Raw genomic sequence first — 16,476 nt, 5'->3', positions numbered from 1 at the left:
TCATAGAAGTTGATAGACAATCCTATTATTGTATTATGAAGCTCTTAGATTAGACACTGTAGGTAAAGAAAAATATATGAAAAATAAATATCAGAATTTTAATGCTTCCACCTGTAAGTGGCACATCGAGTCTGCTCACATTCACTTACACAAAAGAAGTTAAAATGCCACAAATTTGTTGATGTAAGGAAGAGAATGGAAGAGAGGGAAACCAAGAAATGCTAATAAACAGCATCAATGTATAATAGGTTTACAATCAACTGTCTTGTCAAAGAGTATAGCCTGATGAGATAGAAATCTCTGAATATGATGTAACATCTCAAGCCATTGCTCCTGTTATCACTATTTTATCTCTGATTTGGTCAGTACTATTCTTCCTGTGAAACTGGAAACATGACAATTAAATAGGTCCATTCTCTTATTTATTGATTAGTCTACACATAACTGCAAGTACTCCATCAATTTCTAGCAGGAAAATAGGAAATATTATGTGAAAATTTCATTGGGTGATCAGCCATGTGACATAGCGGTTAAGATTGCATGCTATTCTTTGGGGGCCTGGAGTTTGTGGGTTTGGATCCTGGGCATGGACCTATACACCACTCGCCAAGCCGTGTTGTGGCAGCGTCCCACATACAAAATAGAGGAAGATCAGCACAGAAGTTAGCTCAGCAGCAATCTTTCTCAAGCAAAACAAAAGAGGAGGATTAACAACAGATATTAGTTCAGACCAATCTTCCTCACACACACAAAAAAAATCTCACTGGACTTGACTATACCATGAGACGCTATCAGTGGCACACAGAGGACACGATACCAAATTATGTTTATCATCCAAATCTAAAAAAAATAAATAAAAAAAAATCTAAAGTGCTTATACAACCAGAAATATTACCAAACAAAACTGACTAGTTGTTAACCAGTAAAAACTAGTGAAGACTGAGGCAAAAAAAGAGACTTTTCCCTATATGAAGAATGTAGAATTATGCAGTTTCAGCTAATTTTTCTCTTTTAGGAATAAAAGTCCAATGTTACTAAATTTTCAAAAGAAACCACATAACCAAAAATTGTAGGCTATTATGAGCAATACTGTTATGATTATTTGGGTCAAAGTCTCACATGAGCTAACATTTTTATTTCTCTTGGATCAATACTAAGAGTGAGATTGCAGGGTCATGTGCTACATGTAAGGTTAATTTTTAAAACAAATTTCAAACTCCTTTTTGAGGGTGGCCATAAAAGTTTACATTCCTATCGGGGGACATGATAGTCCTAGATGTTTCTCACTATCACCAATAATTGGCAAGCTCAGTCTTTGAATTTCATCTCTTTGAGTTGGTGTGTATTTACATCTTGTGATTTTAATTTGTGTTCTCTAAAGACTAAAGATGCTGAGACTCTTTTCACGTGCTTGGCTGCTATTTGTATCTTTTTTTGTATGTATGTGAAGTAACTTCAAATCTTTTGCACATAGTTCTAGAAATATTCTTAAATATACTAAATATTTTCGGCTCCATGTGTTCTTTAATTTGTTTTTCTCTGTCCAGGTTTTTTGGTTTGGGATGATAAGCAAAACTTTAGCATTACGTTCTCTTCTGTGCTTCTGCTATCATCTCAGGATGGGCAAAAAGATTTGAAGGGTTACTAAGCAAAAATATTAGAAATAAGTTGTTTATCTTTTCTATTGTTGTAAATGTATTTATAAATTGTGGATACAAATAATTGACTAGATATATGTTTTACAAATGTTTTCTCCCAGTGTGTGCTTTTCTTCTAATCTTAATAACATCTTTGCAGAACAATTTTTTTTTTATTTCAAAGAATTCTATTTTATCAATTTACTTTTCTTGATTTATGCTTTTTGGTCCTTTCTAAGAAATCTTTGTCTAATACAAATTCATATAAAAATGTCATGTGTTCTCCTAATAGCTTTATAATTTTAGAACTTAGATTTAGGTTTATAACCCATTTCAAGTTAATTTTTGTTCAGGAACAATGTCAGTATTTTAAAAGAATATTCAGGGAGCTGGCCCCGCGGCCGAGTGGTTAAGTTCGCGCGCTCCACTGCTCGTCAAACCACACTGAGGCAGCATCCCACATACCACAACTAGAAGAACTTACAACGAAGAATATACAACTATGTACTGGGGGGCTTTGGGGAGAAAAAGGGAAAAAAATAAAATCTTTAAAAAATTTTAAAAAATAAAATAAAAGGATATTCATTTGTTTTGGCTTTATTTTAAAAAAGATTATTCTTTCTCCATCGGATTGCCTTGAAATTGTTTCTGAGAATCAATTGATTTTCTATGTGGGCATTAATTTCTTGACTCTTGACTCCTGATGATTCATCAATGAATGTGGCAATCACTGACATGTGATTCTCTTAATGTGAGTCTCTTAATTATTGTACCTTGTTAAAGTAAGAGATGGGCAAAAAATAGACTTAATTGATTTTAGTTGGCTAAAGGCTTAGATTGCCAGATTGATGTATGCTTCATAATGAATGCATATCTGTATTTTTGATAAACAAATTAGAATTGATGGCCCTTTACTCTGAGAAACATTCAGTGGCATAATGATAAAAAAAAAAAGCGAAAAAAAAGAAAGAATGAAAGAAGCAAAGAAAAAAAGAATGAAAGGAAGGAGGGAAAGAAGGGAGGAAGGGAGAAAGGAAAGAGGGAAGGAAGGAAGGAAGAATGGAAGAGGAAAGAAAGAAAGAAAAGAAAAAAAGAAAGAAAATACATAGGTATTGATCTAGGTCTGAAGATATTTACAAAGATTACAATACAGTGGAAAAAAACATTGTTTACCCAACCTGGAGCTAAATGCAGTGATCAGGGACAGTTCAGTACATAGAATTACAAGCAAATGTATAGAACTTTAGGATGAACAGTCTCCAGGATAGAACTTTAGGGAGCACTGACATTTAAACACAATCAGTAGAAGAGAAGAAGAGAAGGGAACCAAAGTGGTAAACTAGTCTAAATTGTTGGTGACTGAAGAATAATCTGAAGATTAGCTCATATGCCAACCTGACCACTGAATCAGTTTCATTCAACATTGAGTCAGTAGCATTGTTCCATATGCCTTCACAGAGGAAATTCTGGAAAGAGTATTAGGGGTCTCTTGTCTTTTCACCCTTATCTAGTATTCTCCTGAAATCCACCATGAATGCCCTCTTCCATCTCACTGAAAGTATTCTTTCTGAAATTGCCAATGTCCCAGCATGACCTCAAGTACCACTTAAGGTTAGCTACATACAAGAATGTCTGGAAATAAGGTGAAACATGTCAACGAGGAAGCTAACATATGCATAAGTTTTTTTTAGAATTTATCATTTGTTGTCATGATAAAAGATATTCTAACTCATCTCCAAAAATTTCTAAAAAATTGAAGGCATACATATATCATTTTTTTCTTTCCATCAAGAGCACATGGCAAAATTTATTCACATATATAAGGCATATAACAACTGGTTTTGGAAGGAAGAGAAGAAGAAAAGAGAACAGGGAGAAAAGTATAGAGGGAGGGATGGAGAAAAATTAGTTGAATTTGCAACAGTAAGCTTAGAGTTCAATATGGTAGGAATTAGACATGTCCATCCTAATTCTGAGAATATTACTGTTTTCAAAAATAGCTTCAATGAAATAAAAATCTGAAGAATGAGACTACAGTAAAATGAGAGGTAAAGGTGTGATAAAACAGTCTTTATGAATACAGATTTTCCTTCCAGAACAGTCTGAGTGAAAGGAAAGAAGAAATACAAGGATATTTACTCAATTAAAATTCACTGGCAGGGAAATATATATATATATTTAAGAGGACTTTTATTATTTTTGCAAAGGAAGACAGAAGAAAGCGAACTCAACTTATAAAAAGAACACTTGTGCATAATACTTTCTCTGCATTTAGCCTGTGGGGAAAGAAAAAAGAGGAGAGAAAGGAGATTTCTAGAAGTTTTAGAAAGGATTTCAGAGATATTAGGTGTGGATGAAACCTAGAGGGCTTAATTAAAATCTTCTGGGTCCCCCGTGTTTTTGCAAATTGCCTAGGAAATCCCTCATTCCATGTTTACAACTCCTCCTTATCTATACATTCACTAGCGAGCATTACAATAGGTGTCTAGTAGCTTTCTTCTCCAATTCCAGCTCAATAAATTGGTCTGTGCCCCGGAATAATACAGACCATGCTGTGAGTTTTGTTGGAGGATGAATGCACAAACAGGATCTCAGGCTGACTTACAGAAGAGGGAGAGAGTCTATTGCAGAGACAAAAGATAGCACAGAAGGCTATCCAAGAGACAACCAAATATTGGCAGATGGCTCCAGCACCAAATGGATTAAGGTTCACGCATTGACTGGGAACTGTTACACAGGGTGCAGGCAGAACACAAAATGCACAGGAATGAGACTGAAATCTCAGGAGGAGAAAAGAGTTGATGAATGATAAGTGATGAGTGATAGAGATATGAAGAATTCAGAATCCTCTTCAGGTATCCTATAAGAGAACAATCAGCTCCCGAGAACAACTGGCAACTAAGTCTCATTATTTCCAAGTTTATCCTGTAATGTTTCATTGCCAGCTTTTCTAACAATAACCACTCCATCCTACCAGCCCTGAACTCAGTGATGTACTTCCACCTGCCCTCCCAGGATCAATACCTGTTGGATAATGCCCACATGACAGTGCCTTACTCTTCAGTAAGTTAGATACTGTGATTGTTCTTGAAGGATTTCTATTCTAATTCTGATTATCTTTGAAGAAGAAAAACTTGACCCCTATTTAAAGCATCAGTGATTGATGAATTGGGGAGTCACAGAATTAATCATTGGGTAGCAAAACTGTGGAAACCAAAGAACCTGGTTGACTGACTAGTCTGTTTGAGAAATGTCAGCTGATACAGCTTTCCTGTCGCAAAACGACCCCCGCTGATTTGGGTCTTTCCCTTGAGGTTTAGCAGCATGCACCACAGCTGCTTTCTGCATCACTGGCATATTTGGTGACATTCAGTATATCTTTAGCTGACATAAAGCATCTTTCTTGGAGAGTCTACGAAGAAATGGAATAACTTAACCCAGTTTTTCACCAAATATCAACCATTTCTAATGGATTGATAACTTCTTGCTTCCATATTTTAATTATTAAAAAGGAATGATTTTCATCTGAGATGAACTTTCACATAAGGCATAAGAGCCCAAGTTTTCAGAAAATTAAGTCTTCAGTGAATTGAGAGGAGATTATATTTTCTTCACTTGCCCTATAGCCCTCTCCTGAATATCCCAAAGTCTGTCAGCTGTCTTCTGTTTCTAGTTATCTATTTGACTCCTTTTGTGTAACCTGCCCTTTTGCCCTTTTGCCCTTTATTTTCTATGAGTTTCTTCAGCCTGAGCCCACAAAAGAATTCAAGCATTCCAGATGATCTATAGTTTAATAAGGATTAATGAGGCTAAATGTGCCAAATCTCATGATAATCATAACTGAACACCTAAAACACAGGAAAATAGCCTCTATTCTGGTTGAGTTACCCATTTACCCATTTTCCTGTATCCTGTAGGCATCACAAATGAGTCCTATTTCCCTGGGCATGGCTGCTGCAGGTTTCCTTGCCTCCCAGAGATCCCTCCCCGTAGGTGTTCTGTAACATGTATTAGAGAATTTCAGCTGTTTTAAGCACACAGCTCATATTTAAGAAACTCAGGTGTTAGAAATATAGGCAAAATAAAATAGTTTTACCCGAAATGTAAAAATTAGCAAGAAACGTTGAGGGTGATCACCAAAATACATGGAATTGAATAAGCTTTTCTGAACTTCTTGCTTCAAATTCTTTTGAAAGGACATCCAGTCTTCCATAAATATGTTGAAAAATATAGTTATGTATAGATATCATGCTACATATATCATACAGATAAGTAAATATATTATGCTCTTGGGTGTCAACTGTTTCTATTTCGATTCTCTTTCACTGGAAGGCTTTTACACTAATATGCTGGTCAGAATCTAAGAATTTCCTTGTCCAAACTGACACTTCCTGACTTAGATACCATTGGGACTCATAATATAGGACAGGTAAATGGAATGTGGGATATGGAGAGATTCATCAAATCTGATTAAAATGCAATCTCCAAGCAAAATAAATAAGTCTAATTATTTTTCCCACAGGTCTGGAAAATAGATAACAGACAGGTCAGCAGTTTTTTTCCTTAACCAGGTGAATTTGATTGTTCTAATGCAGTTGGCCTACCACAAACCTAACATTTTATTTTGGAAAAGTAGCTTGTTGATGCCCTTCCTGACAATAGTGATGTGTCTCTATGGATCTATTTTCCCTTCAAAAATATGAATGGCATGCATGATAGGATCTTAGAGTTCTACCAAAAAAATACAAACTCAGTATAATGACTCTGGATAAATGTAGGAGGGGGGAAAGGAACAGTAGCCCTGACTGAGTAACTTCTTTGTTTTTGCATCAGGAGGCACAAAGACACTATGTCCACGTCCAACAAAACAGTCTTCATGCCATCCATGTTGACACTAATAGGAATCCCAGGCCTGGAGTCTGTGCAGTGCTGGATTGGGATCCCATTCTGTGCCATGTATCTCATTGCTGTGATTGGAAATTCCTTGCTTCTGATCATCATCATATCAGAGCGCAGCCTCCATGAGCCCATGTATATTTTCCTAGGCATGCTGGCAGTCACAGATATGGCACTTAGTACCAGCATTGTGCCCAAGATGCTTGGAATCTTCTGGTTTCATATTCCAGAGATTTATTTTGATTCCTGCTTGTTTCAAATGTGGCTCATCCATACTTTTCAAGCCATGGAGTCAGGCATACTGCTGGCCATGGCGCTGGACCGTTATGTCGCCATCTGTTATCCATTAAGACATGCTGTCATCTTCACTCACCAGCTAATCACCCAAATAGGGTCTGTGTTGGCACTCAGGGCTGTCATTCTAGTAACCCCATTCCTATTACTGATAAAGTGCCGTTTTCAATTTTATCATACAACAGTCATCTCCCACTCCTACTGTGAGCACATGGCCATTGTGAAACTGGCTGCAGAAAATATTCGTGTCAACAAAATCTATGGTTTGTTTGTGGCCTTCACTGTTGCAGGTTTTGACCTTATGTTCATCACCGTGTCCTATATTCAGATATTTATCACAGTTTTTCGTTTGCCTGAGAAGGAAGCTAGGTTGAAAGCTTTCAATACTTGCATTGCTCACATCTGTGTCTTCCTCCAGTTCTACTTTTTTGCTTTCTTCTCCTTCTTCACACACAGGTTTGGTTCTCATATCCCCCCATATATCCATATCCTCTTTTCCAGCTTATACTTGCTGGTCCCTCCATTTCTCAATCCACTTGTCTATGGTGCAAAGACCAAGCAGATCCGTGTTCATGTGGTAAAAATATTCTGTTCATAAAATTCACCTTGATTAATACCTTCATGCCTCCCTCTTTGTGCAATAGCATCAGTCTCTCAAAACTAAATAAAATAACAAAAACTCTACATTATTTGAGACGCTTGAGTTTTCTGTGTAATAGTTTTGTGAAATTTGCCAACACATTACGTGGTTTTCAGATAATCAAATCATATCTCATGAAAACTATTAGTCAATGGTGTTGTGGATCCTAGCCTGGGAAATGAGAGTGAGAAAAGTTGAAAGAGTAAAATAGTGAACATATGTCCTTACTCTTTTTTTTAAGTCCCTGATTGAGCTTCCTCCTCAAAGAATTTTTCTCCAGAGGCATTCATGAATTTCTATGATTCTCTCTCTGAATTTCAATGCACTCAAGGCTTATTGTTCTGGGTTCCCCATTTACTGAATGAAAACAACTGTTGATTTGTTTCTTGATCTTCCTAGTCATCTAAAAGGAGAAAACTTCGAAGAAGTGCATCTTAACCATGTTCTATCCAAAACAAAACAAAACAAAACAAACCCTTTAAGGATTTAATGAGACAATAAAGTCTAAAAAATTCAGTACATTTCCAGGGTCATTTAGGGACTTCAGGCACAAAAATCATGAGAACTCAAGTGTTCCATTTTACACATCAATACTTTTTCTACAACCTCCACTATTTGTTTCTTTATTAATTCATTAAATGTTATCAGAAACCTACAATATTATAACAATTATGCTTGACAATAATGGCATAGTGGTAAATTACACACATTGCTTAAGTTTCCTGAGGTTTTAGCCTTATATTTCTGAGAGTCAGAGACAGAGGCAAGAGAAGGAGAATGGTAGTGGTGTGCATGGATTGTTGGGTTAGCCAAGAGAATGAAGATTTTATCTAACTGAAACAGCAATCAGAAGAGTTATATTTGTTTTGTCTTCTATTTTAATTAGAAAGTCTGATTCTTAAGGAATGATGAATGAGTGTCCAGCAAGTAAGGACCCCACAAGCCAGGTAGATGATAGAGGAGATCTAATCTAAAGAATGTAGTTTAAAGTAACTGTGCAGATGTATTTTTTTTCAGTGTAACATACAGTTTGGAAAGACATGGAAAACATGAATATCAAGAATCGCCATGGACACCATACAAAGTTGTTGAACTTTATTCTAAAAGCTGTCGTATATCATCAGAGAGTCTTTATCTCTCAGTAAGGCATGTGTTGTTTGTGTGCATGTGTGTGTGTATGTGTTTGTGTACCTATTTGAATATGTGGCAGTATATCTTCTAAGTGGATATAAAACATTGTGTGTCCATTTGACAGGGCTCCAGGGTGCTCAGATATTTGGTCACATATTATTCTGGGTGTTTCTGTAAGGTACTCTTGGATGAGATTAACAATTAATTTGGTAGATTTCGGTAAAGCACATAGCCATCCATAATGTAGTGTCTTTATCCAGTCAGTTGAAGGCCTGAATAGAATGAAAAAGCTGAGCCTCCCCCAAGTAAGAAATCTTCCTGCCTTATGGCCTCTGAATTGGAATATTGACTTTTTACTATCTTTGGGCTTAAACTGAAATATTGAGTCTTTCTATGTTTTGACTTTATGGCCTTCAAACTAGAACTACACCATCAGCTCTTCTAGTTCTTAGCCCTTCAAACTCAGACTGAAAGTAAACCATTGGTCTCCTGGGTCTACAGCCTGCTGACTCATTCTGCAGAAATTGGGAGTTCCCAACCTTCATAATCATGTGAGCCAACTCCTTATAATAAATCTCTTATTCTCTCTCTGTATCTATACATCCTATTGTTCTGTTACTCTGGAGATCCCTGAATAATACAATTAAAAAAATTTAATTCAAGAAGTCAAAAGTGAAATTAAAAGTTATGATGGGGTTATGATAAATGACTGTTCCAATATGTTATGATTTCATGCATTTTATGGAAAACTCTGAAATAATTGTGTATTAGAGCAGAAAATAGTGACATTGTCTCCTGTGGGGAAGGCCTTAACCTACCACACAATGACAATTTTCAAACTTTATTTGTAGTAGACACAATTTTTTAATGAAAAATCTTAACGAATATATCACAAGTTAATACCATTAATTAATAAGTGATATTAGCAAGATCTACATATTGAAAAAATAACCAGGAAGTAAACATTCATAATTTGACATAGCTATAAAACCATGAGACATTTAGAATACATTTATGGGTACAATAAAGTAACACTTATGAGAATTCCATACTAAATTACAAAACATCTTGGAGAGATAGTAGACAAAGCCTAAGGAAATAGACACCTATACCATGTTCATGGATTGGAAATCTCCACATTGTTAATATGTCAGTTCTTCTTAAATTTATCAAAGATTCAAAGCAGTGCTGAATGGAATCCTAACAAACATTTGTGACGGGAATTGAGAAGAAAATTCTGTTTTAAATGGAAATTAAAAGGGCATACCTCCAAAACAATCCTAAAATAAAAATTAATTTTGAGTATTTAAAATATCTGAAATTAGTACTTAATATAAAATTATAATAATTAAGACAGTATGATGTCAGCATTAAGAAAAAGAAAGAGATTAATGAAACACAATAGACAGCATGCATGTAAACTCACATTTGTATAATCGATTGATTTTTCTGCAATTCAACGGAAAATGGAAAGTGTTTTCAAAAAATAGAACCGCAACAATTGGTAAAAATTGGCATATATGTAAAGAATCTTAACTTTTATTATATACCATACAAAATAGTAATAAACTGAAATGTAAAAACTAAACATAAACCATCTAGTAAGTAAAATATTGAATAAATATAGAATATCTACATGACATGAGGATAGGAAAATATTTCTATATTAGGACATAGGAAGCTATAAGACAGCACTTTTTAACAAGTGTAACTTCAACAAAAGTATAATTTTGAGAAAATTAATAAGCAATAAATTCACTGCAAGACAGTGCCATATATTTGGATATATATATTTATATATATAGAGAGAGAGACAGAACATATATATACATTCTGACAAAATACTTGAATCTATATTACATAAATAACTCTTACAATTCCATAATAAAAATGCAAAAATTGGCAAATTTGTTGATTAGATACTTCATAAAGAAAAAAATACTAAGATATCCAATGACATGCATAAATATCAAAAACGTATTGGCCAGTAAAACAAGTTGAGCAGTTCATATTTTTGTGATTCTATTTATATGGTGTTCTAGAACAGACAAAATTAATCTAAGGAGAAAAAATTAAAAAGTGGTTTCCTCTGTAGGGGTGGGAGGTAGCAAATGTTGATTGGAAAGGGTCATGATGAGGGAACTTTCTGGAGTGATGGAAATGCTCTATATCTTGATAGAATTTCAGGGTAACTCAACAGTCAAAAAATAAGCTTAAGATTTACACATTTCACTGTATGTTAATCTTCCCTCAAAAACAAAAATGTAGTATAAATAAAAACTGAACAGCTATTATGTGTGATTTTCAAAGTAATATTGCCTAGAAAACTGGAGGCAACTTTCTGTATATTTTATGCTGGAAAAAAATGACAAAAATATTGAGCATGATGAAAGATAATTTTCATATTGTTGAAGAAGACAGTGGTTGATATGGAAAGAAATGAACATTGAGGATTTGGACTCTGATTAGACTTTTAAGTATGGATTCATTATTTTTGATAGAGAGATACATACATATGTAAAATAAAACAAATTACATAATTGTGTGTTTCTGTGTGTAAACTTGTATATACATTTATTTCTGTACATAAATTTCCTAGCTATGTTCACTGATAGAACTAAAAGCAAAGACTAAACAGAAGCAACAAATAACCCCTATGCCTAGATCTTGGTTTTTCAATAACTTTCTTCATTAAAAGAAACTAGGGTTCCATGGAAAAATGGCTGTTTCCAGGGCTTGAGCTGGGAAAGTATAAAGCAAAAGCAAAGAAGCAAAGAAAGCAAAGAAATGCTCAAATATGATTGGAATATGTGAAAATGAGCCAAGATCCAGTTGAAGGCACTCTTTATGGACAAAGAGAGGAAATTTTGTGCATAAAAATAAATAACAATGGTAATGGATTATAATTCATTGAGTATAATCAGATTCTGTGAGTTTACACAGATATGAATAAAGCAATACATGAATAAGCTGACATAAAGCCACACTACCTCAATATAATAATGAGGAAATAAAGAATTTTAAACGATGGATATTCTTTTTCTTTTTTTTTCTACTTTATCTCCTCAAATCCCCCCTGGTACATAATTGTATCTTAGTTGCAGGGAAATGATGGATATTCTAAATAACAAACAGTCTTCAGTCTTCAAAGCTTTCACTATGAAGAAAGAACAGGAGTCAAAAATATTGTGGCAACCAGTCTTGTGGCAGAATTTATCTACTTGTGGCAGAAAGTATTTTCACTGACATAAACATTAGAAAGCAAAATTATCTTTTAAAATATTTAATACATTTTTAAAAAAAAAATTATTAATAGCAAAAGCCTTTTAATTCAGTCATTTTATATGAAAAGGCAACTCTGAGAAAGTAGTATAGGCACTTACTATGGACTGAAATGTGTCCCCATGACATTCATATGTTAATCCCTAACTTATAATGTGACATCATGGGACATGGAGCTTTTAAGGGATATTTCGGTTTAGATGAGGTCATGAGAGTGGGGCTCACAAAGAAGGATTAGTGACCTGATAAGAAGAGACATTAGAGAGCTTTCTCTTTCTTTCCCTGCCATGTGATGACACAGCAAGCAGGTGGCCAGTTACAAGCCAGAGAACTCTCACCAGAAACGGACCATGTTGGCACCTTCATCTTGAACTTTTAGCCATCAGCACTGTGACAAAATAAATTTCTGTTGTTTAAGGCACCTACTCTATGGTATTTTGTTAAGGCAGCCGGAGCTAAGACAGAACTCAACAGAATTTTATTATCAACAAAATAGTTTGAGTACATTGAAAAAAATGCATGAATTGTTACAAAAATAAAGATATATTTAATTGAATGGCAACAAGAAAACAAAGAACAAGAGACAGATGATATCAACAAGAAGCAGAATAGGAAGCCCCAGAACCTTCTTACTGCCACACAGGCACCTACTCAACAATATGCCAGAATCTAAGTGCTGACAGGAAAGGTGCCAGGTTGGGGGTCACTGAGGACAAAAGCAATGGTTTGGACTAGCATGTACTCACTCTCCCTAGTACCCTCCATCCCAGTTTAGTGTGGGGGGTTTTGTTTCACCCTGGGGAGGGAAAGAGTTGGAGCAAACGCCCAAGGTTCTGAGGTTCAAGGGTCTACTAAAGACCCTGGTGTGTCTCTCACCTTCATGGAGCACTGATGGAACCTTGCATACTATAGATACCAGGGGACTGCAGAGAACAAAAATGCTGGGTAGCTTTGTGGTGCTACACAGACCTGCAGTACCACACGGAAGTCAAATAGAGAAGAAGATTATGAACTTCTCACAAAAAGCCATCAAATCCTTCTAACTGGGAAATGAGTTGCTCAAATCCAGATAAAACACATCCTCAGAAACCCTCAAAATCTCTAGCCAGGCTGATTGATGAAGGTTGTTCCCAGTACACAGCCAGTTCATAAATACTAGAAGAGGCGGCTATTTTTTCAAATGCATACATCCCAGCACAAACTCAAAGGCACATGGAGAAACAGAAGGACCTGGCTCAATCAGAGGAACAAAGTAAATCTCCAGAAATCAATCCTAAGAATCAGAGATATATTAATTAGTTGACAAAGAATTGAAAATCATAATTAAAATGCTCAATGAGCTAAGGAAAACAATACATGAAAAAAATGAGAACATTAACAGACACAGAAAATATTTTTAAAAAAATTCAAACAGAAATTTGGGAGCTGAAAAATACAATAACGGAATTGAAAAAATTCATTCCAGGAGTTCAACGTCTGACTTGATCAAGCACCAGAGAAAATCACTGAGTTATTTCTTTTTAATCGATATAGAGTTTACATACCATAAAATTTACCTTTTAAAGTGTAAAGCCTCTGGTTTTTAGTATATTCAAAATTTATGTAACCCTCACTACTATCTACTTCCAAACATTTTCGTCACCCCAGAAAAGATATCTCATTCTCAGTAACAGTCACTCCCCATTCTGTCCCCATTCTGTCCTGTCACATGACCATGGCAACCATTAATCGACTTTCTGTCTCTATGGATTTGACTATTCTGGGCATTTCATGTAAGTGAATCATACAGTACATAGCCTTTAATGTCTGGCTTCTATCACGTATCATAAAGTTTTCAAGGTTTGTTCATGCTATAGCAAAAATCAGAACTTCATTTCTTTTTATGTCTGAATGATATTCTGTTGCATGGATGTACCTGAGTTTACTCTTACACCTGGCAGTCAGGACTCTGGCTACATAAGCTTTTCCATGATCCCTCTCCTCTATGCATGGTAAGGGCTCCCATCTTAATTCAGACAATTCCACAAATAATGTAGGCATGGCCAGGCTCTTCTATTTCATATTTTCCGTATTTCATTTAAACATATTTCTTCTCCCTTGAGGATTTTATCAATCATCCATAGAAAAAGTATTTAACTTCCATTTCTAATTCTGTTATATTTAAAATTTAATTCTTTTTAATCAGGTTTTGTCTGGAGAACATGAGGAAATAGGAGCCTCTTCTGAAAACTTGCTCTCTATATTACATATACATCTCCTATTACATTTCCAAGAGAAATACATTTCCACTAAAAAGCTTATGCAACCAATTATTTCTATTTAATATTAGGATTATTAAGGAAATATATCTGTCACCAAATGAGTTATATATGTTTTAAACATTTGATTCTCCCACAGCTCTGTTTAAACTGAGTCTCTAAAAATATTTTGATCTGTACCATTCTGTAGAATTACAATTCTTTGAGGTTCAAACATCTTTGCATGTTTCCAGAAATATCTTGGGAGTCATTCAATAAGCCTATATTATTAGTTATATTCATATAAAGAATAGCGTACAGATTTCAGAACCTGCTGACCTCACTTCTGCCTGCTTCATATTGTATCTGAAAAGCATTCACCTGTTTTTCCTGAAAATATTTCATTTTATTTGGGTCTATCTGTTGTTACTTTGGTGGGTGAATGATACTCTGTTAAGCATTGTTTGTTTGTTTTCCTGGTATAGGAAATGCAGCCATGGCTGATTTCATTCTACCACATGTAGTCATTGAGTGTAGAGCTGGGAAGAGAAGTACACAGCCAGCTCTCCTAAGCCAGCATGAGCTGGCTCCAGTACATAACTGCCTTCAATCTTATGCCATTGTTTTTTCTCAGATGAACATAAACCTATGACAGTTTAGTGACAAGGTGGGGTCAGAGAGTCTTTCAATGCAAAAAGATGGGTCTACTAAATAGGGCCTGACCCCATGACATGCGACAAAACTGTGACTTCAAGTAAGGTCACCATGCCTCTCAGGCTGATGCATGTAATCCAGTCTGGATAGCCTTTCTCTTGTACTAGGCAGACAGTGGGAGTCTTTTCCTCTCTTCATGACATTAAAGCTTTGCATCACTTTGGTAAGGCAAAAACCTTCTTTAAACTAGGTAAATACCAACTCTGAATAGTAGTTCCCAGCTGAGATATTCATATAGATTAGTGGCTGGTACTACAGATTTTGAAATGCATCTATTCATTTCATCAGAATTCAGAACATGATTGGGACAATTTGGTGAGAGCAGGTTTGGATAAAGGAAAGAATAGTGTTACCAAAGCTCTTGGGAAAGAAGTTCAGAAAGTGAAGGTGATTGAGGCTCTGAGGTGACCTTTCCACAGTAAGCCCCTTTATGGACTTAAGTAAGAAATCAGAGCTTCCCCTACTGGCATAAGATTACGAAAATATTCCTTTTATTTTTCTGTCAGCGTGTGTACACTGATTTGTGTGAATATCCCAAGATATTTTTATTTCCCTTAATTGGCACATTATTTTTATAAATAAATGTCATTGGCTAATTTGTGTTGTCTTGGGGCACTGTTCTCTCTTAGGAATATTTAAAAGAAGGGTCATTTTGGTTTACAGCCCCAAAGAGAAACTAGAGTTTGTGACTTTTTTTTTAGGTACAGAACCTCTATTAGACAATGACTCTTTTAAAGTTCTGAACCATATGGTGACTCCTGTCTTGCCCTTGTCCCAGGTGAACCTAAACGCTCACCAGGGATTGGTGAAAAATAGTTCCCTAGGTGTGTCCTATAGTACAAAACATCATCCTTCACTAACTGAAACATCCAAAAGATCCACTCTATGGCTTCTATGTGTCTTACCACAGATGATCCCTGGTAAGTCTTTGAGCTTGAAATCCTGCACCGGGTGTGGAGAAATGGAGGACTGGTTTCGAAGAGAATAAATATCCCATGTGAACCAATATGAGGCCAGGATGGCAAAAAAGCAACAGATCTTACAATAGTTCAGCGCTGGCAAGTTTTTGTCTCATGCTTTTCAGAATATTTCTGAATCAGTTAATGACACAATGGCTGAAAAGTTTCAAAGTGAAGGTGACAAATAGAGGATCTCTAGAGACGAGGCTAATACATGAATAGAAAGCTTATTTGCTAAAAGATCAGGAAGTTATCTATATTTAGACTGGGAAAGATTCATGGGAAATGATGCCCTTCAAGTCATTTAGAGGAAAGGCTAATTCAGGTGAAAGACTCATGAAACATCTGAAGATATTCATGAGAAGGAGAGAATATATATCTGTGGATTCGTAACTGGCATTTATTAACATTTCAATTCATTTTAAATTTCTTTCTAAATATTCAGATGGATTATGTCATTTAGTCCTCTCTGTCACCCAGTATTGTGTTTCTATCCATTAACTTTATTTTAACAATAAAGAAATTGAGACACACAGAAGTTTCATAACTGCCTGAAAGCTAAACAGTAGCATCTAGTATTTAAACTCTCTCAGTTGACTTAACAACCTGTGCTTTAACCACCATGATCTATGGTTGATGTTTATCGTTGGAACTTGGAATGAAGATTTAGAACCTTGCTGAAAAAT

General features: G+C 35.4%; 1 protein-coding gene across 1 annotated transcript; it reads left to right on the top strand.

The window, feature by feature from the left end:
- Nucleotides 1-6,486: 6,486 nt before the first annotated feature.
- OR52A1I (olfactory receptor family 52 subfamily A member 1I) lies at nucleotides 6,487-7,425 on the top strand. The gene has a single exon (NM_001391385.1). The coding sequence runs from the start codon at nucleotides 6,487-6,489 to the stop codon at nucleotides 7,423-7,425; it is 939 nt and encodes a 312-aa protein (NP_001378314.1).
- Nucleotides 7,426-16,476: the final 9,051 nt, after the last annotated feature.

This window comes from Equus caballus, chromosome 7 (assembly GCF_041296265.1).
Source record: "Equus caballus isolate H_3958 breed thoroughbred chromosome 7, TB-T2T, whole genome shotgun sequence".
Lineage (NCBI taxonomy): Eukaryota > Metazoa > Chordata > Mammalia > Perissodactyla > Equidae > Equus > Equus caballus.
Note: the sequence above shows the minus strand (reverse complement) of the source record. Positions and strands in the feature narration are given on the sequence as shown.